This window comes from Acipenser ruthenus, chromosome 4, assembly GCF_902713425.1.
Source record: "Acipenser ruthenus chromosome 4, fAciRut3.2 maternal haplotype, whole genome shotgun sequence".
Classification (NCBI taxonomy): domain Eukaryota; kingdom Metazoa; phylum Chordata; class Actinopteri; order Acipenseriformes; family Acipenseridae; genus Acipenser; species Acipenser ruthenus.
In genome coordinates, this window is record NC_081192.1 from 52,516,248 (window position 1) to 52,543,034 (window position 26,787).

Below are 26,787 nucleotides of genomic sequence, written 5' to 3' on the forward strand. Positions count from 1 at the left end.
AGAACACCCACCCCTCGTTATATCGCCCCTCGCTATACTGTGGATACGGATATATAGTGGTCCTGGAGTTGGCACCCCATTCTTACTGTCTAACTACGTATGCCTTAGCTGTAATATACATAGGGACTTAGAATTACTGTGTTTTATTTCGTACTGCACATCACAAACAACAATATACAAAACAATTAAAAACAAATCATTAATATCGTACTGTTATCATATACACACGTATTGCACAATAACACAAAGCAAATTAAATATCTACTTGTTGAAGCGGTTTTTATTTCAGCCAACGAGGTGTTCACGTGTGGCAGCAATGCACTAGCAAAAGTCACAAAGCAGTGACGTCAGCTCCCTAGCAACAAGCCTCCTATGTTGGGAATGGATTATTTCAATGCAGCTGGTTTGTGCATTTGAGAAAGGAGAGGAAGACTCATGAAATTATTTGGAGACTGAAGTTGATGAGAAGGAATTACCCTCTGCTGTACGAATTAAAACGGTGCGCTGCATATCAGTTTAAAACTTGTACCTCCCTCATCCAACTTGTCAATTAGATGAATAGTACTTTCTAAATGAAAACTCAAGGTGTAGTTTATTCACTTGTTTTAATGTTCCAAACATTACCAAAAAAGTCCTAATTACAAAAAAAGAAAAAAAAAAGTGCATTACGTGATACACTTTGATCTGTTGACCAAGAAGTCCCAGGTAGACTTATATATTTCCCTAGTAACGCAGCAAAAAATGATTGTCTCCATTATTTAGTGACAACTCACAGCCACAATATTTAAATGATAAAGAAAGTATTTACACAATCAACAAATACATTCAACATTGTAATATCTTACATGTCTATATTTAAAGCTGCAGTATCATTCCATCAATAAATTGCAAATGATGTATATAGCTTACTTGTTCATTAAAAAAAATATATTGCCACACCACTCTCGTTTGGTTATAAAAACCAACATGTGGATGACACTGCACTCTGCCAGCTTTAACTAGAAAGTTATCCACTCGCAGTGTTGTAAGGTTCTTAGCAGCTGTGATCTCTAATAATAATAACTTCTGGTATGAGCAGTTGTTGCACAAAGCTGACAGCCAGCTGCATGCATGAATGTTTGTTTGGCTTGTGGGTTAACTAAACCCAAGACTGCATTAAAAGCAGGTTTTTAAATGCATTGCAGCGTGGAGATACTGTACAATACTGCCATTCAGAATGGCATTCCTCTGGTGATCTGTCGTGCAATCTGCTCATCCGTACTCTCTTCCTTTTCTTTTTCACGGTCTTTGTTCCAGTCTTTAAGGCCCTCTGGAAGTGTTGTATCCTCATCAAGGCCGCCTGTACCTTCCACAAATTCTTCATAAGTAGATTTCTCAGCGAAGGGCCTGCCTCCTAATAATTCAACCATATCATTCTTATCAAGCACCTCTTTTTCCAAAAGTCTTAGTGCAACCTGAATTAAAGTAAAATAAACCATTAGTTGTTGATTACAGGAAGTAATGCAATAGATTATTGTGCTAGGATGAGTACATGTTTTCATCTAAGCTTATTTTAAAAAAAAAACCAAAAAAAAACACCCACACACACACATTAGAAAATTATTTAAAATATCTGAATTATCAGAAAAGGGTGTATAAATTACAGAAAAAATCTCCCAGGACTAAAATAAACCTGGTGACCCATCAAATGTATGCAAGGTAGTATCAATTTAAAACTTGTACCTCCCTCATCCAACCTGTCAATTAAATGAATAGTACTTCCTGAATGGAAACTAACCAGGATGATTTACTAACATTGGAACGATGATCACTACCTTTTCTTGTCTTTAATTTTTTTTTTACTATAACCTCAGACTGTATTGCTGATTGCTGCTAGACCATCGAAGTACAGGTGTTTTTGTACCAGGAATCAACTTTACCTTCTTTGAAATATATTGCACTTTGAAGTATAAAATACAAGCAAAGAACTAAAAGATATTTCAACAAAGGGGGGGGACAGAGATGATATTGCTTGTGATTTTAAGAGGTATGAAAATTGATTTGATAACCTTCCTCTTCCCATAGTCTATTTAGGTATAATAGAAGACTAATAGTAAGACAGTTGCCCATCTGAGTCCACTAGGGTTACTGTTATGATAGCCACAGTAGAAGTGTGTGTACACACACACACACTGAAAGCAGGAACAACTGCGCATATCGCTGATGGATTTCCTGACTGCCATGAAATGAACAGTAGCTAAACTATAGAAGGTTTTATTTTTTCAATAGAAACTTTCAGTTTGGCATAAAGAATTATAGATGCCAATACAGGTATGGTTCATTAAAAACACTAAAACCAACAACTTATCTGATTCCAATAAGGCTAGACTCTGAATTACTGGATACTGAAATAAGATGGCGCTAAATATACTAACAACCCTTATTAAAATGTACCATAATAAAAGCAAGGGAAAACATTGTAAATGCCAGAAATATATGGTAAAGCATACTGAAAAACATGGCAAACCATTGTGAACTATGGCAAATGCAGAATATACCCATGGGAAGAGAACAGGGACACTGCAAAAACACAGCGATAAACTTCTATAAGGGAAACCCCGCCAGTTTTATCTGTATAGTGTTTGACCTTTTCAGCTTCTAACCTTTTCAACTTCGGCTTTTTTCTCTGTCAAGAGCTTCTGCGTGCGCTCATAGGCAGTGTTTATAAGGATGCGCACTTCGTCGTCGATCAGTCTGGCAGTGGCCTCGCTGTAGGGTTTCTCCAGTACCATTTCTCCTTGCCGAGGAAGATCAAAGGACACCTGACCCACCTTTTCATTCATTCCAAACTGCACAATCTACACCACAGAAAGGACGGGTCAAAAAGCAGACACCAACACTGATGAATACATTTAAAATTAGGGCTGTCGCTCGATAAATTGTAATCTGTTCATTTATGGGCATTAGTTGATTAACTGGTAGATTAATCCATGCACATTTTTAATAAAAGGTAACAATTTTATAGTGGCTGTCCTGCGTAGTCCTAAACAGCAAAATTATTAGCAATGCATAAACACGGAAACAAAAAAACACTCAGAGGTTTATAACTAACTCAACAGTTTATTATGTTGATCAGGATAAGTGCGCCACACTGGATTTTACCACAGCACCGATTACAATGCACACGAGTAACTTTGCAGACACATGTTTGGCAATCATTTAAATCAACGCAGACAAACATTCCACCTCTAAATATGTATATACATCCGTAGCACACCATCAGCAATCCTTGTACAAAACAAGACAACAATTATGATTTTTACATAATTTAACCCCTTTTTACATGAGCTTCAAACCACAGTGTCCTACCACTTCAGGTGAGAGAGAGCACGCTTCATATCAGCACTTCCCTACATAGCAGCACGCATTTCTCTCTACCTAAAATGCACAATTAAATTGTAAAAAAAAAATAATCTGCGATCAATTCTTTAGTTGAATAAAATTGGTACAATTAATCTGAACAGCCCTAATTTAAATATATGAAAGGTGCATGCCATAATGCTTGTTTTTATTTATTTTTGTTATGTTTTTTTATCTGGGTAATTTGAACATGCAAATAAATCCAGAAGTTTTTACAGCACTAGAATTTTGAGAATATTCTAACACAGAAACTTGTCTGAGCAGCCAAATTTAGAATGATCTTTGTGGTACATAAAGGATTATTTATCTTAATTCTGCTCCAGAAAGTTGTGTAGCTTATGTATACCAAAAGGTTTATATATAATAACAAACTGCTTTTCCGGATATAAGCAGCCAATAAATATAAATATTTTATATCTAAAAGGTCAAAAAACTGTGTGATGGAAGACAGAAATAAGAATCAAACACCAAGTAACAGTCCAAATGTAAGAAACACTTTAACAGACCTGAGCATATGCACTCTGCGTGACCTTCTTCAAGTCATCCTGTGCTCCGGTAGTAATTCGACCAAAAAATATCTCTTCCGACACCCTTCCTCCCAGAGTCATGCACATCCTGTCAAGGAGCTGCTCTTTGGTGTACAGGTACTGTTCTTTAGGCAGGTACTGCGCATAGCCCAGCCCCTTCCCACGAGGGATTATGGAAACCTACAAACAGAAATAAAAAGAAACCAAACATTTGACACTATCATGTGACTCCACCATCTACTGGTAAGAGCAGGCCAGGTGTTATTGGCGGGCCTTAGAGGGTCTGGTCCGTCCAGTTTCGATCCAGGGCCCCCCCAGTTTCAGATTCTAAAGGGATAAAAAAAAAAAAAAAATCTATGAGAAATCAATCAAATCAAAAGTAAAAGCACAAAAATAATAATAGTCCATGGCGAAATTTCAATATGTTTTAGTGAAGGTAATACTAAGTTAATTGGCACACTGCTAGCTTTAGATCTGAAAATCCCAACTTTTCTCTAAGCGGCACACATACAGCCTTTAACTAATTTAACAAACACAGAGGTTGTCGAAGCAGAATTTCTTGTTGCACGTCAGTTTCTTCGGACACAAATGGACTGCTCTGCAAGTGAAACATGGACGACCTAGACTCTACTAAAGACTTTCCACAGGGCCCTGGAAGCAAAGCCAAGCGTAATCACAGCTATGAAGCATGCTTTAACCTTTGGAGCTTCAACAGTACCACTCTCACCAATGTACTGACCATCCATAGACGAAGCATGCTTCACGTCAGCAAAGCACAGCTCATACACCTTGCATTTGAAGCAAACCTAACCTGCAAGTCTTGTGATGAATGGAATGAGACAGTGATGAGAAAATTCAGTTCAAGAGAAAGACGTCTGTTTCAGCTGTACTGACTTTCAAGAAGGCTGGTAAGTTCATTTTTAAAACATTCTGCTATGTTCTTGGAGAAATAATGGGACATAATGCGAAAAATAGTATTTTATTAATGTTACTGTGCTCATATTAATTGTATTGAATAATAATGTAGCTGACATAGTGAATAATCTTTGCATCTAAAGGGAATCGGATAATTTGGTGTGTGTGGGAATCTGTTTAATGCAATCTCTGTAGAGGGCCTGCTCACTGTATGATTGTATTCATTTCAAGTAATGTTGCTCAGACACCCCGTTGTTACTAATGCGGTAATAATACTAATGGTGTGTGGATATTGTGCTGTCATATTACTTATTTATTTCTTTGTTTATTGTCATCACAGTGAAGTAAAATAGCACCCCCTAAATAAGTCGATCCCCCCCCATAGCGTTCATGCTGCCGCCAGGCCTGGGTGAGAGTAGAAAAGCTCAATCTTTTGTAACCCTCGCCTTTAATAAGGGATCCGCGTGCTCCAAGAACCAGCCTGCTACTGCATGCCCGGCCTCATGGTAGGCCACGGTTTTCTTCTCTGTTGGCTGAAGGACCTGAGTCTTTTTTTCCAGACCTGGATTTCAAAAAAAAAAAAAGATTATTCCAATCACAGAGATTCCGCTTGTTATAGAAACTTTATATGCAGGAGGGGAATTTTAGGATTAGAAAATTAAAGAAAGTTGTCAACAGAGACACCCTCTGACCTTAACTTTGAGGCTGTAACCTCACGTTATATTTGGTGCAGCACCAATAAAAAATAAAAACAGCACCAACATGAACATAATAAATAAATTAGTATTTTAAATAAATGTTCATTTAAAAAGAAAGACAATAGTTTTGCTATTTCAAAAGACAATTCGTTATTTCTTAATTGTTTGTATAGTTAAAGAGAAGTCGAAAATCAAATACAGAAAGTGTATACATTAAAATGGTGACATCTGAAGTTGGTCCTAGATTTTCAAAATAACATATCTACTCATAGTGAAATTGAAAATAGAAACTTTTGACTGGTTTACTGTATTCTATTACTGTGTACAATCACATACGCATTCCAGTAATACTGATATATATAAAGCCTCCCTGAGGAAAACATGTGAAAACATGTGTTTAATTTGTTAATTGTTTTATTATTAATTATCCCCTGCACCTGGTAATTATTGTTAAATTAGAACCAGGTGCAGGGTATTTAAAAGAGGGCCGTCAGTTTGCTCAGGGCTGCTGAGGAGAGGGAGGCAGAAAAGGTGCTCTGCTTCCAAGCAGTCGTAAAGTGTGGAAATCCTGTGTGTTTTTGTTTGTTTAATGTGTTGGGCAGGTAAACGGCTTAGCCGTCCTGCGAGTGAGTCAGGGACCTGCCTGTCTAGTTACTGCTCTAAAAAGGAGCTAGGTGTTTGTTTTGTGTTTTATTTTTGTTGTGTTATTAAAAATAGCGCGTCAGTGCAGTTTAAAAATCCATTTCTGTGCCTGGGTCAGTGTTTTTAAAGGGGCAACGAACCCGTGAGTGGTGCGAGTCTTCCACAATATATATATATATATCGATCGCTATAAAGTAGGGTTGTCTTTCTGGTGCAAAGTTTGAGCACCGTTTTAAAAAAAAAAAAAAGGGAGTATGTGACAATTTTTCCTAGGATTCTATCCACTGAGAGAGGCAGCTCGTCATTTTAATTATATTTTTTTACTTCCATGGACGACTAGTCCCAACACTAAACGGATGTGTGAATTCTATTTTTATTTAAATATTTTGTGTCAAATGGCATTGCATTCCTGTTGGCCAAGTTCTCCCAGTGCACGCCATGTATGCTTTCAGAAAATGCTGATCGTTTTGGACGGCCCCTAAAAGAAGCTGTATAAAAAGTGCATTTTACTTTTAAAATGCACCTCAAATCTATACCAAATTAAGTTCTAGAGCAGTTTGAAAAGAAAATATGAATATAGTGTAATAGCACAGCTGTCTGGCCCCACCCTACCCCTGTGAATTTTTTTAATTTTTTTTTTAAATACTAGGCTTACCTCCTATTACTCTTTCAATAGCCTGCTCAAAGTGCTTTTGGTTGATGGCATCTGAGAGATGTCTTGCAGCGATTAATGCAGCTTCATTACACACGTTAGCGATGTCTGCACCTGTTGAAAAGTAGCCACATGAGTTACATAACAGACACAGAATAGCCAACAAGTACACAGGAAACAAGTTAAATACAAATAGTCTGGACCAGCATTCCAGTTGATAAAAGTGATCTGTGGAAACAGAAATTCACAGCACTGCAATAAAACCTGGGAGAAGCAGGCACCAAATGATGGGGAACAAGATTCTACCAGCACAGGTCGCAAATTGGTCATGTAAATAATGCCTTTGCTGTAAATTAATTGCTTAATATGACTTAATTGTGTAGAGGCAGAATCGTCAGACGCCTGTATGATCGAAGTATTCTTGACAAGTGTACCATAGCTCTACTTATCGGTATTTCATAATACTTAAGGTGGTGTTTCAATTTGGTGATGTAGTGTGTGATTAGTACCAGGTGAGTGTGGTTAAATTGAATAGAGGTTGATTTGCTATTTGATTAGTTTCCACTCAGCTTTTATCCACCTAGTTGTTATATTAGTCAGTTAGGCTATTTGTGCGCCTCCCTCTTCTTCACTCCTTCAACTTCTGTCTCTCTCCATCCCCTCCTACCCACAAAGCTGGCCGTAAACTGGACCTCACCTTCTCCAGGGCCTGCTGCCCCTCCACCCTCTCTGATTACTATTTCATCTCTTTTTCTCTGTCTCTCCCATCTCTCCCTGCTCCTCCTACCCCCACTATCACCTCTCGCCATAACCTCCGCTCTCTCCCCCCCTCTGTCCTTGCCTCCACCACTCTATATCACCTCCCTCCTATCGACTCCTTCTCCCAACTCTCTGTAGACTCTGCTACCTCCACCCTCTTCTCCTCCCTCACCTCCTTCCTTGACTCCCTCTGTCCCCTCACCTTCTGACCTGCTCACCCCTCCCCTCCCCAACCCTGGCTCTCCTCTGTGCTCCACTCAACAAGAACCACACTGCGTTCTGCTGAAAAGAAATGGAAGCAAACCAAACTCCCTGCTGCCCTAGACCTCTACCGCTCCCTCCTCTCCTCCTTCTCCTCCTTCTCCTCTACTCTCTCCTCTGCTAAATGTTCTTATTTCCAATCTATAATCCAAACCTCCACTAACAACCCACGTAAACTATTCTCTACCTTCTCCTCCCTCCTTAACCCTCCCCCCTCCTTCTCCCTCTGATGACTTGGCCTCTTTCTTCTCTTCTAAAATCTCAGATATCCGCAAACTTTAACACCTCTCCCTCCCCCCACCCCTTCCCGCTCCAACCCATAGACCTACTGCATCCCCTACTAACTCACCCTCCTTCTCCACCTTCTCACCCCTCTCAGACTCTGACCTCTCCTCCCTGCTCCAGGGTCACAAACCCAACACGTGTGCCCTGGACCCCCTTCCCACTCACCTCTTTCAAGCTTCTGCTCCTGCTCTACGTCCCTTCATCTCCTCCCTTCTCAACATCTCTCTCCTTTCTGGTCTCTTTCCCTCCACCTTCAAACAAGCCTCTATCACTCCCCTCCTCAAAAAACCTACCCTTGACCCCACCTCCCTCCAGAGCTACCGTCCTGTCTCCCTCCTACCCTTCCTCTCCAAAACCCCTCGAGCGGGCAGTACACTGCCAGCTCTCTGCTTTCCTGTCCAACCACTCTCTGCTCAACCCTCTCCAATCTGGCTTCCGCTCTGCTCACTCCACTGAAACCGCCCTCCAGTCTGTCACTAACTCAATAAAATCTGCCCAAGCTGCCTCTCTTTCCTCTGTCCTAATTCTCGGCACTGCTCTGGCCTGGTTCTCCTTCTACCTCTCCAACCGCACTTACCAGGTAACCTGGCGTGGAGCAACCTCCACACCTCGCCCTCTCTTAACAGGAGTCCCTCAAGGGTCAGTCTTGGGTCCTCTCCTGTTCTCTCTCTACACCCGCTCCCTGGGCCCCCTCATCGCATCCTATGGTTTCTCATACCATTTCTATGCTGATGATGCTCAGATTTTCCTCTCCTTCCCCACCTCTAACTCCACTATTCCCTCCCGTATCTCTACCTGTCTGTCTGCTATTTCCTCCTGGATGCACTCGCATCACCTCAAACTCAACCTCTCTAAATCTGACCTCCTTTTCTTTCCCTCCTCCTCCTCCCCCTCCTCTTATCTCTCTATCTCCATTCCTCTGGAATCTACCACACTCTCGCCCTCCTCCTCAGCTAAGAACCTCGGAGTCACCTTGGACCCCTGCCTCTCGTATTCCCAGCACATCTCCACTCTGGCATGCACTTGCCGATTCTTCCCGAGCAACATACGAAGAATCTGACCCTTCCTCACCAACTACGCCACCCAGCTCCTTGTCCAGGCCCTGGTACTCTTCCCGCCTAGACTACTGCAATTCCCTCTTGGCTGGCCTCCCTGCGTCCGCCACCCGTCCACTCCAGCTCATCTAGAACTCCGCTGCTCGCCTGGTGTTCTCTCTGCCTCGTTTCTCCCACGCAACTCCACTGCTCCGCTCACTCCACTGGCTCCTGATCATCACTCGCATCCAGTTCAAGACTTGTACTCGCCTACAGATGCCTTGACCAGACTGCACCCAGCTACCTCCAGACCCTCATCTCTCCCTACACCCCCACTCAACCTCTCCGCTCCACCTGCACTAGAAGACTGGCTGTACCTCCTCTACGCTCCCCTGCCTCCAGAGCCCGCTCCTTCTCCACCCTCGCCCCGCAATGGTGGAATGACCTTCCTACAGATGTCAGGACTGCCCAGTCCCTGACCACCTTCTAGCGCATCCTCAAGACTCACTTCTTCAGACAGCACCTGGACACTTTATCACTCTTCCTTAATGCACTTTACTTGTACTTATCTGCTCCCTATTTTCCTGCATTTAATCCTGTACTTTACAGAGTACTGTAATCTGCCACTAGTGTTATTCAATCTGTAGTATTTTGCATTTAATCGTATCCTGATGTAACTATCACTGACACTTATCTGCTCTGATATTGATTCTTATTTTGTAATATACTTGTACTTAGTAGAACTGAAGTCACTGTATTTTATCTTGCTCTTAATTGTATTAATACTTGTACTGTGATTCTTGAAATGTATTTGTTTACGACTGTAAGTCGTCCTGGATGAGGGCGTCTGCTAAGAACTAAATAATAATAATAATTATAGAAATCTTAGTTTGAAATTCATTAGACAGGTGCATCCATATACCCCCCCCCCCAATAATACACTCTGATACTCACTAAATTGAGCTGAAAAATATCCAAAACCAAAGAATAATATTTGGGTTGCCAGTGCTTTTATAGGATGTCATGATTATTAAAAACCCTTTTATTATTTTTGTCATTCCTAGAAAATGAATACCATGTTGTGGTATCACTGCTCTTGCAAATGGCTTGCTCATTAAAGTGATTTGCATATTATTTGAAGAGTGTCTGAATCGGGTCAAACAGTTTCACGTGTCCCACCCCCATGCACCACAAACTGGAAGGACTGTCCATCACTTTGTTCCAGGACACTAGATCACACACAAAATAAATCACTGTACACACAGTAAACTAGCAAAAACTTTCACTACTTTTCCTTTCTTTGCTGTTCTTCTATTGACTCCCACTGCCACCTCCATACTGGCAGGTCCTTTTCCTTTAAGGAACAAGGCTTTTACTGAAGTTCATTCCTACCAATCTGCTGGATTGCACAATTGAATCAAGGTGCATGTGGGTGTGTCTGTACTTCCCAAACTGACCTGAAAATCCTGGGGTTAACGCAGCCATTTTCCTTGCTAAACCCTCCTTGTCTAGACTGAGCTCCAGTTTTAGTGGCCGTAGATGGACTTTGAAAATAGATGCTCTCCCTTTTATATCAGGGGGTCCTATTGTTGGGGAAAGAGAAAGAAACACAATATCATTTTTTTTTTCTCAGTTTTAATAAAAAATAAAGTGTAATAAAAAAAACAAAAAAAACACAGCACTTACCAATGTAGATCTGTCTGTCAAATCGGCCAGGTCTCATTAGAGCTGGGTCTAGGATGTCAGGTCTGTTGGTGCCCGCCAGGACCACTACGTTTGTTGCTGTGTTAAATCCTGTCAGGAGAAAATTGTAAAGTTTGAGGTCATCAGAACTCCAGCAGTGTATCCTCTGTTTTGTCCTAATTATGAATGTATGTGTAAAAGTGTTTGTAAATCATAAAAGATCAGATCTAAATTCAACTGAACTATTTTACATCAATGGTGTATTATTTAAGCGATAACTTTAGGCCAGGAGTCAGTTTCAATCTGTGAAGGCTGTAGTCCGATGTGAGGTTTAGGCCTTTATGACACTGGGTTAATCACAGCATATATTGATTCGGTATACTGTAGTCCCAATGTTTCTTTGACAAGGTCCACTTACCTCATGCATTGATTCAAACAGGGTATTTACATTGGTCATCAAACCTGACCATCATCCCAGACAACTATCCTAAAATCTGGCACAATGATTAAATAGTAGCCAATGTTTTTCTTTTTTAGTCCAGTGATTATATCGCTAAGGTAAAATAAGAACTGCTCTAACAGGAATAATTACACTGTTGGAAGCTACTGAAAAAATGCACTCACCCACTGCCACCCTTTCGAATTCAGGAACATATGCTTTTAACATGCATTCTTTTACCATTGTTGAGTGTGATAATACAGCCATTTTCTGTCCATAACCCAAGTCTCAGTTGCCCTTTTTTTGATCCATTGTAGACCGCTTCTTATAAAGTTGTGCTATGAACATACCTTGCCTTCTATGAAGCTAGTGTAGCTAACCGGATGTTGCTTGTCTTATTCTTTCTAATACATTTTTTTACACAATAAAATAAAATGGAAAGCTTGCTTGTAAAGAGCCACAAATGTACTTTGCTCTTGAACCTTCAATTCCTCACACGTTCAGTTGCTCTAGACCAACAGGCTTGAGCTGATACCTTCTGGACTTGGTCAGCTACTAGACAATAATGCTTGCTAACCTGGGTTCTGATTCTCAGTGCCTCGGGTAATCTTAATTGGAAAGTAAAACGAGAAACCTGTATTGTTTGTTGCTGTTGTCAATATTAAAGCCAATGGATACCAATAACAGATTTACTGGGGCTTGGTATACATCAAATAAAACATTTTCACTGCACATTTCATAACAGATTATTGATCTCTACACTTGGACCCTTTCTCACCATCCATTTCCACCAGCAGCTGGTTCAAGGTGTTCTCCTGTTCGCTCTGTCCCCCGAAGTTCCCTCTCCCTCTTTTCCTTCCCACGGCATCAATTTCATCAATGAAGAGGATGCAAGGGGCATTCTTACGGGCCATTACAAATAAATCTCGCACCTGGAACAGTGAACAGGATTTTCTATCAACAATGAACCAGCAATAATAAAACACACACACAGAGTTTTGAAATGGCTGTGCAGCAAGCATATGTTACAATAAGGGAGAAATGTTTTCTATTTCACTGTTGTTTTAACAAAAAAACAGAATAGTACATAAACTTAAATTCCCCGTTTCCTCCATTGTATGCCATTTATTGGTGACGTTAATAATCCACTGCTGTTTTTAAAAGCCAAAATAAACTTGTAAAGAATTCACTGTCTGGGAAAAAAAAAATCTAAATAGTAAAACAGTAGCAATGTTGATTTAATGCACATCTGTTAACGTTTTAAACTGCAGGCACGTTCTGGGTAATTGATTACAGCTTTGAAAAGCTTTCATAAGTCGGCAGCAAAGTTTTGGAGTAAAATCTTGCAAGACAAAGCATTGCATAGTAACTGTATTACATAAATCAGTATCCCTTGGGCCATGCTTACCTACAGCTAAGGTTAGCATTTTATTCGCTAATCACATTTATTTACTTTTACAAAACATGAATACAGCAAAGTAAGGTAATCAATGGCAACATTTTTTACATCATTTTAAATGAATGTATTTTTATTAACTAAATTACCCGAGCTGGACCAACTCCAACAAACATCTCCAGGAACTCAGAGCCGTTGACTGTGATGAAGGGGACATTGGCCTCTCCTGCAGTAGCTTTAGCCAAAAGGGTCTTCCCAGTGCCTGGAGGTCCAGTCAGAATAGCACCCTAAAAGCACAATTGGTTAACAAAGACCAATACCTTGTGTTTCAAAGCCTCAGAGCCATCTAACCTAGCCATGTCTAGGACCATTACATATTAAAACTCTGCTATAATTAAAAACTGGCATTTTGTCAACAGGAAAAAAAAGCACATAAGCAGCAAAGGCAAAGTTATATGAATACTCTAGAAGTGATTACTTCTGAGAGAACCTGGAGATCCAATGACCCATGTCTCTACTGTACAGTATCTCAACAAGCTCTAGTTAGGGGTGTAAATGTACATCTCGCGACATGCAGGTCACGATGGGCTATATTTATGATGCATAATAACATCAAATGATCATTTAACAACGGACCACTTTGTTAAAATGAAATCAGGAGAGTATGTATTAATACCAGCTATAAAACATGTATTCTTCATTCAGGAACCATCAGGTCAACTACAATGAAGTACTATATGTTGTTATTTTGATCTTGTATCATGATACAAATGATACATACCTCTTATGACACTACATCATGTAAAGAAAGTATCATGAATCATTAATAGCCAATAAATTGTTACACTGCTACCCGTATGTAGAAAAACCTGGGAACTTTGTATTTCATGGCCAAAACGGCACAAACACATTGCTGATCCACACGCAACAGCCGACGGGAAGCAGCTGTGACAGACCCTGCAGCTGCTCAGTACCTCCTCTCCAGGCAGGTGATGCTATGAGGGAGCGTCACTTGAGAAGCCACCAAATATAATAGGAGAGACAGTAATTCACCATATTTAAAACATGTTTTTTCTTATCAACTTGCCTTGAACCACCATCATGTCTATTAATTTCTCTGCTTCCCTGCTGTTCCATAATTGAATTGTGCCCCCAACCCCTGCCTCTGCCCCCGCCCCCACAGCTGTCTCTAACTAGCTTTCAGCTAAATTCAATTCTGTTGTGGAATGCCAACTAACTGCCCATTGGATTTGAATTCCTCATTTCAGTACAATAATGTAAGTCATTATTGCTCAAACGCTTTGGACCTTGCCCCCCTTCCTCTTGTCTGTGGTACTTGATGCCCTATCACACATATGTACTTATACCGGTAAAGAAAAATCCAACATGCCTCTGGATTCTCTGTATGTCACTGCTGTTGTGTTTTTTTTTCTTTTGCAAGAACCAGCCACCTATCCTAAGAGCAAACAACACTGCAAATTAGTTTATCGATTTTGACCAACGCTTACTAAACATGCACTCCACGTAGTAAGCCAATAAACACACATTACCAGAAGACAGCAAACTTCATCCAAAAATATGCAAGCTTAAAAGGCACCAGTCAGATGCACAGCGCCATCTACACACTTTGACATGCTGGGAGGTGTCAGCAGAAATATTTGATTTAAGTTAATCTATACCGTATAACGGGACATTTTGGCTGGTATTAAATTCAGCGGATTTGCTACCTTGGAGTATTTTGATGGTTTTTGAATTGCACTTAGCACGTTCACAAAGAAAAATGCCACACAGTTCTGCATTTATACTTTTAATTCCAAAAACATTCAAATAAATGTTTACTTGATAAAATCTGTCTGCTACAACAGTATCTCATTTACAGTAACTCGTTATACCACCTACAATGTCACTGCAGCAACTTGGAGAACAACAAAGAAGGCCTTATAAAAATCAGTCTTAGCATTTACTGTTCTTATATGGCCCTTAATTTTAAGGTACCGGTAAAAACTTTTACGATAAGCATTTTGTATCTCTCAGTTTTAAAACTTATTAACTTTATTTTAACATTCTGTTTTGTTTATGGACTTTGCAATATCTGCACAGTGATTCTTCAGTAATAGTTGTACTGACAACAACAATCAACCATTGTATCACAGATTTCCTAACAAGTCTGGCACAAACAATTTTGGCTGTTAATTAAACCCTTGTAAAAAATAAATAAATAAATAACACAAAAATGCTTAACATAAAAAAGAACAGTCTTGCTGCAGTAGCAACAGCAGTTTACAGTCCCTCTGGGTTACTGATCGCATCATCAATTCCACATTTTTTTTAATCCATTGATGGAAATGTCAGGTCTACTTTTATTGTTTTCAAGCAAATTGGCTTCATTACTGCCATTCTCATATCCACTTTCACATCTGAAACATTCTTTCCGTTGTCCAGCACTTCTTTAACCAGTTCTGTTTATCAGTCTGCCAGAGGGCGGGATCGCTACAAGCAATGTATGCAACCCTCCGATTGGTGGAAGTATTATTGGCGATTCAATCAAAACTGCCAATAAAGCCAAAATAAATTATCCGCTCGTTATACGGTACAGGTGCGCTGTAATTGAAAAAAAATAATCCTGAACCTTCTAACACCCCCACAGGTACAGTCTGCACCCCCCTTGAGGGGCACACCCCCCAGTTTGAGAACCACTGCTCTACAGTACAGTTCCTTCAGGAAAAATTGTGTAACCTGCATAATGCAGATGGGCTAAAGACATTTAGCAGTTCAACAAGTCCGCCTTGGCATAATCAGGATTCAAACTCTGATCTGGTATCAGATTTCCATGAAACAGAACCAGAATTTTAACTATACCGAGGATATTTTGTGGATAAAACTGCATACCTTAGGGATTTTCGCCCCCAGGTCTTGGTACTGTTTAGGGTTTTTGAGGAAATTAACAAACTCCATGATCTCCAGCTTTGCCTCCTCACACCCGGCCACGTCCTTGAACTTGATGTCAATCTCATCCCTTAAGACTTTGGCTGTCGTCTCCCCCACGCTGAAAAGACCTCCCATCCCCCGGCCGGACCTCCCGCCCCCAGTGGGACCCCTCCGCAGAGTGTACAGGAGGAAGCCAATGATAAGCACAGTAGGCAACATGCTGAACAGGAAGGAGCTGAAGGAAAGAGTGAAACATGGGAATTAACGCAAGAAGAGCTCTCGGTACAGTACTCCCACAAGATCACACCTTAAATGTGAACCTGCAGACCTGTAAACTCAGAACAGCAGGAACGGTAAAATAGTCTAATATACCAATATATGTTTACCTATGCCTATTTGTACTTATTTTTCAATAGATGACACTGGAAGTACTTAAATACTTACTAGGGCAGTATTTATGTAAATGTACTTTGTGCTGAAAGATTAAAGTGTTGAAAACTACAATACATTGTTGACGGTCCATGAAATAAGGGAAACCAAAAAAAAAGAGAAAACAAGCCATGAACATTTTTGAATTTGCTTCAAAGCATCATAGCTAAGGATGTATAGCTACACTGACTTTACATTGATTTTCACATAAAGTATCTTGATGCATTGGTTTACAAAGCATCAAGATACAATAAGTTATGAAACCTGTGAAATGTGACAATAAAGAGCCTCATAAAAACAGGACATTTGTGGTTAAACAATTATTGAAATACTATTATACTATTTTTGGTTTAAAGCTTAAAATGTTTAGATATTTACAACTTAATCATAGCATTAAGGGACATTGAAGGTGTAATTAAGTTTCCAGAAGTAAAGGGAAAATACAATACAATTCAGCTATTGCAATACAACTCTGTACAATCAAGCCAACTAGAGCAAACTGCAGGATTCTCAAACACAGTCTTGAGAATAAAAATGCTGTGTAGCTTTATGGGCCTATGTTATTTTACTGCTTTGAGGGAATGCTTACCTCTTCAGAATAGGTTTATGTTTCTTGTCAATGACTGTGTAAGACTGTGCTACCTTATATGGATTTAAGAAACCAAAGTGTAGGGAAGATCAGACAAACTCCAATACACTTCATTTCAGATATACTGGGACACCACATTTCTAGCTAAATAGTTCAAGCTTACAACTGCCAGCATGAACCTTAATAAGCATGGAAATGCATCTTCCTTTACAAAGTGAAATTCACAAATGTTAAGTGTTTTTTTGGGGGGGGGGGGGTGGAAAAGGCAAATTGGAAGCTTCATTCATGTAACATTTGAAACTGCTCCAAGGTTACAAGGAACTTTCCTCATCAGGCAACTGATTTTCCCCGATATCAATTTTATAACAGCACCATCTAGTGACAGACCGAAACACTGCGAATTCATTGCTCTTTTTCTGGCAATGCCATTTTTGCCAGCAGTCAGGTGGAAAGGATTATGTACAAAGCTTTAAATTCTGAAAGCATTTACATTTTGAACTTGATTTTTCTCTCTTTTTTTTTTTAAATACATGGTTTTATATTATTTTATTTAATTGTTTGGAGACTGAAACTTATCACTTACCTGTCACAACCCTATAAAATTAATATTAGGATTTACTCAAAGATTGCATTTAGAGTGGGTGTAACTGGAAGCCTTACCCGTCACTCTCAGTAGCGTAGACTACAGGTAGTTTATTCTCCCCCTCAATTCCCAGCTCCAGCTGTGCAGTTTCCAGGTTTCGTTCAAAAGTGTCCACACTGCCAATGTTGAACCAGACGTATTGCTATAGACAGGAAGAGAACACCACATTCTAATGTTATGTATGGAAGACACTCTGATCACCAGCTGGTCTACATTTTAAAAGCACTTCAATTATTAGTGTCTTATTTACCTTCAACTCCCCTGGTGAGAGCGGAGTGCTGCATCAAGGCCTGATCTATAATGTTGTACTTGATTGAAATATGGGAACTAGAAATAAATGTTCAACTACACAATGATAAGCTGCCCAGGGAGATGGTTTTAAAGAGGACTGAATAAACCCAAAACTGTATGCAGTTGTGTGAGAGAAAAAAAATAATACGTCTTCCTTACATAAGCAACCTCTGATCAGTGAGCTTCTTTGTGGCATGGCAAACTTTTCAAACAGCAGGGTCAAAGGGGTCTCACTGGTCAGAGCACTGTTATTAACCTCTGCACCACCTGACTGAAAGATGCCTGTCCTGCTTGCAGTTTTGCATAAAAAAGCTACATTTAGTACTACAAAAGATAAAAGGAACTCAAAAGTTTTGTAAATCATTTCTAAACATCTTTCTGAAGCTGTTCTCCCAGTAGTACTATGCATACGGATCTATTTCTTACATCCACTATGGGCGGTGGCAGGAGGACAGGTTAATGGTTACAATCTGGTATTACCAAGGTCACTGGGGTTCACACCTGTTTTCAAAAGTCAAAAAGGTGTGATGAAAATACTACAGTGATTCAAAACAAGAAGAATACATTGGTTAGGATAACTGTGATATTTCAGACGCGTACCAAGTTGCTCTTTAAAAGGAAAGGGGGACAAATCTAAAGTAAACTCTGGTCAGACTGTAAAGTTATTTCTACCATTTATTTGCTAGGTTCCAATGTTTCTGCAAGGGAAAAGCAAGGTGTCCTAATACTATAAAAATACAGTACATGTCAGCACAACTTCCCACCGAGCCCCCTGTGCAAATAAGATAGAAGAAAGTTCAAACTTAATCATATATACATTTCAAATATTTACAAAACTTACCCCATCGACAGGCAATTTTCCAGGTGTAAATATCACTCTCACATATCGCTTGTTTACCACTTCTAATCGGTCTACCTGCAAGAAATAAAAAACTGTGTGTTACAAATCATTTAACAACATTCTGTTACCAACTGTGCAGACTTAACACGTGCAGTCCTTATCCTGTCCAATACCAGAGATGTTTGCTGCTGCAAAGCAGGTGCTTGCCACGACCAGGATTTCATTCAATTGGGAATTATTTCTAACAAAAGCTGGATGAACCCCTAAGAACCCATGCAGACCTAACTAACGTGTGTCCAAATCAAGCCTGTAAGACTGAACTCAGAGAAAAGTAAGACCAATTTGAAAAACATGTAAAGTAGAATCTAATAAACATTTCCTCAGGAGCTTGTTCTATGTTTGGGAGTGTAAGTGACTAACAGGGACATTGATCATTGACGGCTTTGATATCAGAACTACGATACTATGCATGGTTCGGGTTTAGGTGGGTACAGTCCACAAAACTATATAAAACAAAAATACATACATACTGTTTAAATTGAAGATGCACATTTAATACCAATAAACAAAATGTATACAAAGAATGTAAGGGTGAAATTACTTACAAATCCCTTGGAGAGATAATTATTCAAAAAGTCCTTCCATGTAACTTCTCTCCCCGAGTTCCAGAAGAAGTAGTATGAGACTGCAGCCCAGAACGCTGCACTTCCCATGAAGTACAAACGAAACTCCTTGTCGTCCCAAGGAATGTCTCCCTATAACAGAAAACAATCTTTAAAAACAGATGGAAAAGTTTAAAATAAAAAAGGCAGATTAAGAAAGCAGCGTTTAGAGCTATACACATCCCCATCAATACTTTAAAAATGGTGCTTTTCCAAGCAAAAATATTTTATGAATCATTCACAACTGATTCATCAGACGTTTCTAAAACACATAGGGCTAGATTATCAAACCTATTTACTCCAAATTGTTATTAGCACATTTCTTTTTTAAATGTAAAAAAAAAAAAAGTCTAAAATGACAGGGCAGTGGTACTTAGAACTACTATGGTTTTTTTATTGCGGTATTTGAGGGAGACGTATATTGTAGTTTATTTCTGTGGATACAACTTGATCGGGAGTCCTACAACTTTACTTTTAAACTATAAGCTTTTGAGCTCGCAGATCAGAAAGGGGAAAAAAATGTACATGTTTCATTACTGAGAGCAGCGTTTATTCAAGGGTGATGTCTATTACAAATCTCATAGCTGAATGGGGCGCTTATTCAAGGGCGTTGTAATTCAAAGTAATACTGTACTTCATTCAAGCCCCTGAATTAAAAAAAAAGTCTTAGTTTTTATTTCTGGTTTGGTAACTTTATTGGTGTGAATTTGAGGATTTGAGTAAATAGCTTAGAGAATTTAGCCCATAACCTTAATTCTAATTAGTTAAATTCTATAACTAAACTGTATATAACCAAGGCTGCTACAAAACCAATGACCCAGGTGAAAGCATCAAGCCTTTTGAAAATTCACCACAGCCCTCAGTTTAGTACTAATGGTTAAACAGAAAGTCTAACTCAGTTATTGAAAGTCTGCTTTTACACTGAGCAAAAGAAATTGAAAATGTGCAAGTAAAATTGGAAAATCCCGTAGGCTGCAATGTATGCAAATACATGTAATCATGTGACGTGACACGACATGTGACTCACTAGACCAATATAAGCTGTGCGAGAGTTGTGGGCAACTATTCATCAACAATCATTGGAAAGTAGAAGAATCTAAAGAGACTTCACATGGGCGAGGATTACGGGTAACTGTGCAACTGGCTTGTCCCTCAACACAGTTGCTGCATTGGAAACCATTGTAAAACTGGCCTGAATTTCAGAAACACCACAAACCAGTTTCACATTGTGCAGGATACATTCCATTTGCTTTACTCGCCTTCTGCAACCTGGCCCACCATGTGGATTTGTCCTTCCTGCTTCCTCTCTTGCCTCCCCCACCTCCTCCTGCTGCACCACCTCCACCACTATTACCAGAGGAACGCTGGTCATTTTCAGGCTTGGCCTCTAAAAGAAACACAGCGGTAGGTACAGTTACATTCATGAGCAATAACAGTTGATGTCACTAACTGAATCACACTCCTTTCTATTTGTTTAGTCCCTTAAAGTTCAGACTACATACAACCACATAGCAATCCTTCATTTTAGGCAGTTATGTTTTATAAGAATTTTTTTTTTTTTTTTTTTTTTTTTTTTTTTAATGTATTCACACCTCACTTGGCTTTCTTTCATTGTTTGTATTATTTATCATTGTTGTTCTAAGGATATAAAGTCAATTGATACAGTAGATGCCTGCTGAATGTGCTTATCACAGCATGGAGCAATATAAGCACTGAAAGTAGAATCTTATAAGTTGCCGGGACTTCAGTTGTTTACATAAAACATTTTTTAAAACACATCAAGACGCAGGTTCAAATCCAGGCTATGTTACTGCCGACCGTGACCGGGGGTTCCTAGGGGGTGGCGCACAGTTGGCCAAGCAACGCCTGGGTAGGGAGGGCTTAGGTCAGCAGGGCAATCCACGGTTCACCACGCACCAGCGAACCCTGTGGCCAATAGGGCGCCTGCGATTCTGCAGTGGAGCCATCAGATCTGTGTTGTCCTCCGGCACTATAGGTCTGGTGGCCTCGCTGTGGATCCACAGTGCGAAAAATGACGTATTGGCAGGAGCACAAGTTCCAGCCTCCGTTTCCAGAGTCGCCAGGGGGTTGCAGTGGTGAACAGGGATACAAATAATAATTGGGCATTCCAAATTGGGGAGAAAGAAGACACATCAAGAATGAAGAAATTACCTAAACCGTAAACCGCGCCAGTGTTGGGCTGTTGGTGCACATTGATATAACTAAATTGGACTGCCTTTTTTTTTTTTTTTTTTTTTTTTTTTTTAACCACTGTTTGTAAGTAAATAGCCTCTAGCAATTAAACTGTAAGGTTATGCTTACAACTCAAACATCTTGCTGACCAGTAGTTTCTATTGCTTTAGTGAAAATATTTAGGGAAAAAAAAAAAAGAAAAAAACACATACTGCACCTTTAGCTTCACTATTAGTTCCCTTTGACTCACTGGCTTTTTTGCCATTTTTGCTGTTAGGAAAATACTTCTCAAATCCTGTAAAAAAAAATAATATATTATACACAGACGTGCTCAAATTTGTTGGTACCCCTGAAATAACTTGAAACTGACAAAAGTAATTGGCATCCACCATTGTTTATTCCATATTTAATAGAAATCAGACTTTGCTTTTGATTTTTTATTCAACATAATATTGTAAATAATAAAACAAATGAAAATGGCATGGACAAAAATGATGGGACCGCTAACCTAATATTTTGTTGCACAACCTTTAGAGGCAATCACTGCAATCAAACGTTTTCTGTAGCTCTCAATGAGACTTCTGCACCTTTTAACAGGTAGTTTGGCCCACTCTTCCTGAGCAAACTGCTCCAGCTGTCTCAGGTTTGATGGGTGCCTTCTCCAGACTGCAAGTTTCAGCTCTTTCCATAGATGTTCGATAGGATTCAGATCAGGACTCATAGAAGGCCACTTCAGAATAGTCCAATGTTTTGTTCTTATCCATTCTTGGGTGCTTTTAGCTGTGTGTTTTGGGTCATTATCCTGTTGGAGGACCCATGACCTGCGACTGAGACAGAGCTTTCTGACACTGGGCAGTACGTTTCGCTCCAGAATGCCTTGATAGTCTTGAGATTTCATTGTGCCCTGCACAGATTCAAGGCACCCTGTGCCAGGTGCAGCAAAGCAGCCCCAAAACATAACCGAGCCTCCTCCATGTTTCACTGTAGGTATGGTGTTCTTTTCTTTGAAAGCTTCATTTTTTCGTCTGTGAACATAGAGCTGATGAGACTTGCCAAAAAGCTCCAGTTTTGACTCATCTGTCCAAAGGACATTCTCCCAGAAGGATTGTGGCTTGTCAATATGCATTTTAGCAAATTCCAGTCTGGCTTTTTTATGTTTTTCTGTCAAAAGTGGAGTCCTCCTGGGTCTTCTTCCATGGAGCCCACTTTCGCTCAAAAAGCGACGGATGGTGCGATCAGAAACTGACGTACCCTCACCTTGGAGTTCAGCTTGTATCTCTTTGGCAGTTATCCTTGGTTCTTTTTCTACCATTCGCACTATCCTTTTGTTCAATCTGGGGTCGATTTTCCTCTTGCGGCCGCGCCCAGGGAGGTTGGCTACAGTTCCATGGACCTTAAACTTCTTAATAATATTTGCAACTGTTGTCACAGGAACATCAAGCTGCTTGGAGATGGTCTTGTAGCCTTTACCTTTACCATGCTTGTCTTATTTTCTTTCTGATCTCCTCAGACAACTCTCTCCTTTGCTTTCTCTGGTCCATGTTCAGTGTGGTGCACACAATGATACCAAACAGCACAGTGACTACTTTTCTCCATTTAAATAGGCTGAATGACTGATTACAAGATTGGAGACATGTGTGATACTAATTAAAGAAACTAATTAGTTTGAAATATCACTATAATCCAATTATTTATTATCTTTTCTAAGGGGTACCAACAAATGTGTCCAGGCCATTTTAGAATATCTTTGTAGAATAAGCAATAATTAATCTCTTTTCACAGCTTCTTTGCTTTATTCTATGACATACCAAAGGCATGCAAGTATACATGATAAAATAGCTTTTAATTTCATCACTTTTCAGGAGGAATGAAGCATTATTTCAATGAGCTATAAGGGTACCAACAAATTTGAGCACGTCTGTATATATAGAAGACATACAAAACAACTCAACTGGATTTTGCATCTAAATCAATATATGAAAACTTTTCCTAGTGGGCCTTATTTTGAAGCAGGGCAATGGCACATTTTAAGAAAGGATTTTTTTTATTTGATTTGTTAGTCTTCCTTCACGGAGACATTCTCATATAGACCAATAAAAAGGTTTTGCATACCTTTGGGGGGCCGTGAGCAGAGCCTTCTATATGTACCAACCACATTAGCCACCAAAGTACTTCTGTCCACTGCCACTTGACTGTTTGCTTGTTCAGACAGCTTGGAAAAATACACAATTATAGGAGAAGTTTAACATTTGTTATTTAGAAAATATTAACTTTTCACAAACAATATCTCATACCTCATGATATGGAGATAGCAAAGATTACTTTTTAACAGTCCCTGTTTGCTTGCTTATGCCTTTTGGAGCCCCTGAAACACAGGTTATATAATAGGTTATCAATGCCACTAAAAGGGTCATTTAATGTCAAATAGGGCAACACAAACGGTAGCTGTCTTACCGCAGATGTATGTTAACAAAAAATTAAACGAGGTCTACCTAAAATAAAAATAAAACCAACATATACATTTAAATAAATACATTAATAACTTAACCCCCCCGCCAGCACAGAAATGTTGAGGTAATTTCTTTAAATAAAACACACATTTCAATTCTTCCTTAATTATCCAATGTTGATGCCCCTCACTTCCCCAAGTGGGCAACCTGAAATCAAAACTGATTTTGGTTCATTGATGCTTGCCTGTGTACCCGTGTAACATTTTATAGTAATACCTAGGACTTATGAGTACAGTAGCCAACTGCAAACGACAAGTATTTAGCTTTATAGACCGAAGCAATGTGAAATGTTCTCGTCGCGCTATATATATATATATATATATATATATATATATATATATATATATAATCTTATTTATGAAAAGGGAATAAATAAACGCAAAAACAAATTAACCAAAATAATTCTATATTAGACCAACTATTAAACTGCAGAATCGTTTACCAAACACTTGTGATGCTCTGTTTAACAATGTCAAAGGCCTGTGTCGCGTGTTTACTTTTTACTTCAAATCAAACGCCTGTTAAAAAAAAAGGAGGATGCAAACAACTAAGGTAACTTAAAATCACGTTCCTGAACCCGTTTTTATAATTATAAACGGCAAACACACCAACGGCGCTCCAGTATGTTAAGACAGGTTGAATAACTTACCAGCATTATGGAACTAGCTCTGCTGTTATTATGGGACAACACGGTCTTAAATAGACCCCTACAGCCCCTTGACAGCATAAGGTAACGGTGCGCCATCGTGGGATTTAATGGTGTTCACATCTATTTTAATTATTAACAAAAATAGGCACTTATTAAAAACGATTTTGTTATGGAGTTAAAAGCAGCACAATCTGAATGTCACTTTGCGTCATCACGTTCGTCCAACAATAGTCTGACGTAATGACGTTCTAAAATCCAGCTCATTTGAGGTCCTGCCCTCTGCGAGGCTACAAATCACGTGTGCATGCTAACTGGAAAGTTTCTACATGTGACTCTGTCTAGGCGTTATTGCGGGAGAAACACACATCAAACTATTACAGAAGCTATCTGCTGTTTTCTTTTTTTTAATAAAATAAAATACATTTTTTGGTAGTCAGATCTTGAAGATAAAAAAAGGAATAACTTGTGAGCTGAAGCTGTGTGAATGGAGCACATAAATATATATATATATATATATATATATATATATATATATATATATATATATATATATATATATATATATATATATATATATAAACGGTACAGTTCAATTAAAAACATGCAAAAGCCAAATAAGGGCTATTTTAAGACATCCTATACACTTCACATTGTTACACTGTGGTTTGCATATTTTTATTAGAGTGCAATTGTTTTTATAGACCAAGCAGTTGCTGTATTTTTTCATTATAGCATGGGATCTGTTTAAGCGATCGACAAATGTTTAAGAAAATGCATCGCCTAGGGCTGCCAGAAGGTGGTGCTGAAGGGTAACTCTGAAATGTAAGATAGAGTGCAGTACAAAATACAAGCCCCTAGCAAGGGAATCCTTTATGACAACCAGATTACATTCTTTGTGAATTTCCAGGTAAATACCATTTAATTATACATAATATTGGCTATATTCACTAAACATTACACTGTTTGCATATAAACATGTGATGTTACAAATAAGGCAATAAATAACAAAGCTATACATGTGGCCTTTCAGTTAACACAGTAAGTTAGTTAATTAAAATTCTGCAACACCCGATTAATTTTCCATCTGCAACCGAATACGTTCTTAGTGAATTTAGACCATTGTGTAGATGGCATAGCTTTACTATTTTATTAACCTTTAATTCGTTTGAAATTTATTGTCATTCTTTAATGATTTTGTTTTTCACCATGAATATTTTCATCGTTTATGATTTTCTTCTTCCATTGAAGCATGAAACAAGCATCTTTACAGAATACACATTTGTACATAATCAGTATGCCATATTCATTTTTTAATTATTTGTTTTATTTAATTAAACACATAGTAGACCTACATAACTATTGTTCCAGTGTAATGTCTGTGGTGCCCAGATCCTCCCTGCCTCCCTGCCTGTTTAAAACATATATTTGCTGGAATAAGCAGTGCACTGTAACAAACACACTTCTTTGTCTTGAGGTATTCAAAAATAAAGCAGCAGCTCAACATCTGTGTGCTGCAGTAGGCAATTACCATAACACTGGCTGTAATTATACAACAACATTAACCCTCCCTATCTAAAGAAAGCAAGGCATTGCCAGTCCAGTATTTAGAAACAGAGCTACAGTATAACAAGTTGCTATGGTAAATTATCTCTCTTTAAGAATAAGAGATCACCGAAGGTCATGGCAGCCAGCAATTGAAAATTCAGTGCTGACATTAAAAGCTGTGCAATTCTCAACCAAGCTGAATGCTAAATTGTACTTGCTGTAGCTGCTATTTTAACTGCAGTGAATTGTATTATTCATGCCATGTTCTTATGAAAAGAATACATCGATTGAATGACAGATACAATATGGACCAGGATCTTTCTGGTCAAAGCTGGTCCCAATTGTGGTGACATATTATGGGATGCTGTATTTCAACACCCAAGCTGCCAAAGAGGTGATTGTAAAGTTGGAGGTGAAAGTTGAGAGACAGGTAAGAGGAAACTTTAGCCTCACCCCTTGATTTAGCCCAGCAAAAAAAGTGTCACATCCAAAACAGTGTAAAGTTCCATTTCACTTGCTCCTTAATGTGCTTCAAAAGAATACAATAAGCAGCATTTCACTTAACTCATAACACCTGACTTTGTTGTAATTGATCCAAAAGATTTTTTTTTTTTATACCAGTCATAAGGAGTCTTCTAGGAATCCAAAAGCTATAAAAACCAATTCATCAGTGTTGGTAGATAAGCATAACCTTTAATATGGTCCATTGGTTTAGGGGCTTGTTCTCAAACCATTTTAGTCCATTGTGAAAGGGTAACACACACTGGTTAATAGTTTTAATTTAAGAACTATATAAGAATTTCCACCCTTCATACAA

At 39.0% G+C, this 26,787-nt stretch overlaps 1 protein-coding gene across 2 annotated transcripts; it reads right to left on the reverse strand.

Annotated features, from left to right (window-relative positions):
* Positions 1-126: 126 nt before the first annotated feature.
* LOC117400497 (AFG3-like protein 2) lies at positions 127-24,664 on the reverse strand. Of its 2 annotated transcripts, XM_034000557.3 has the most exons (17): positions 24,426-24,664; positions 23,379-23,478; positions 21,484-21,561; positions 20,333-20,460; positions 19,017-19,166; positions 18,412-18,486; positions 17,297-17,421; positions 15,580-15,853; positions 12,840-12,977; positions 12,073-12,226; positions 10,859-10,966; positions 10,630-10,755; positions 6,837-6,947; positions 5,288-5,403; positions 3,906-4,106; positions 2,643-2,837; positions 127-1,454 (listed from the first exon to the last, which is right to left on the reverse strand). In XM_034000557.3, exons 1-17 carry the CDS (start codon positions 24,519-24,521, stop codon positions 1,212-1,214), a joined length of 2,418 nt encoding a protein of 805 aa, XP_033856448.2. In that variant the 5' UTR covers positions 24,522-24,664; the 3' UTR covers positions 127-1,211. The 2 variants fall into 2 exon arrangements, with proteins under 2 accessions (XP_033856448.2, XP_058878521.1); XM_059022538.1 differs by lacking the exons at positions 21,484-21,561; positions 23,379-23,478; positions 24,426-24,664 and adding an exon at positions 20,991-21,422.
* Positions 24,665-26,787: the final 2,123 nt, after the last annotated feature.

Coding starts and splice junctions, on each gene's coding strand:
- LOC117400497 (XM_034000557.3), bottom strand. CDS start 24,521: ATGGCGCACCGTTACCTTATGCTGTCAAGGGGCTGTAGGGGTCTATTT. Junction 19,167..20,332: donor GGTGGGCCAGGTTGCAGAAG/GCGAGTAAAGCA, acceptor TTTCTGTTATAG/GGAGACATTCCTTGGGACGA. Junction 15,854..17,296: donor TACGCTACTGAGAGTGACGG/GTAAGGCTTCCA, acceptor TCTTTCCTTCAG/CTCCTTCCTGTTCAGCATGT.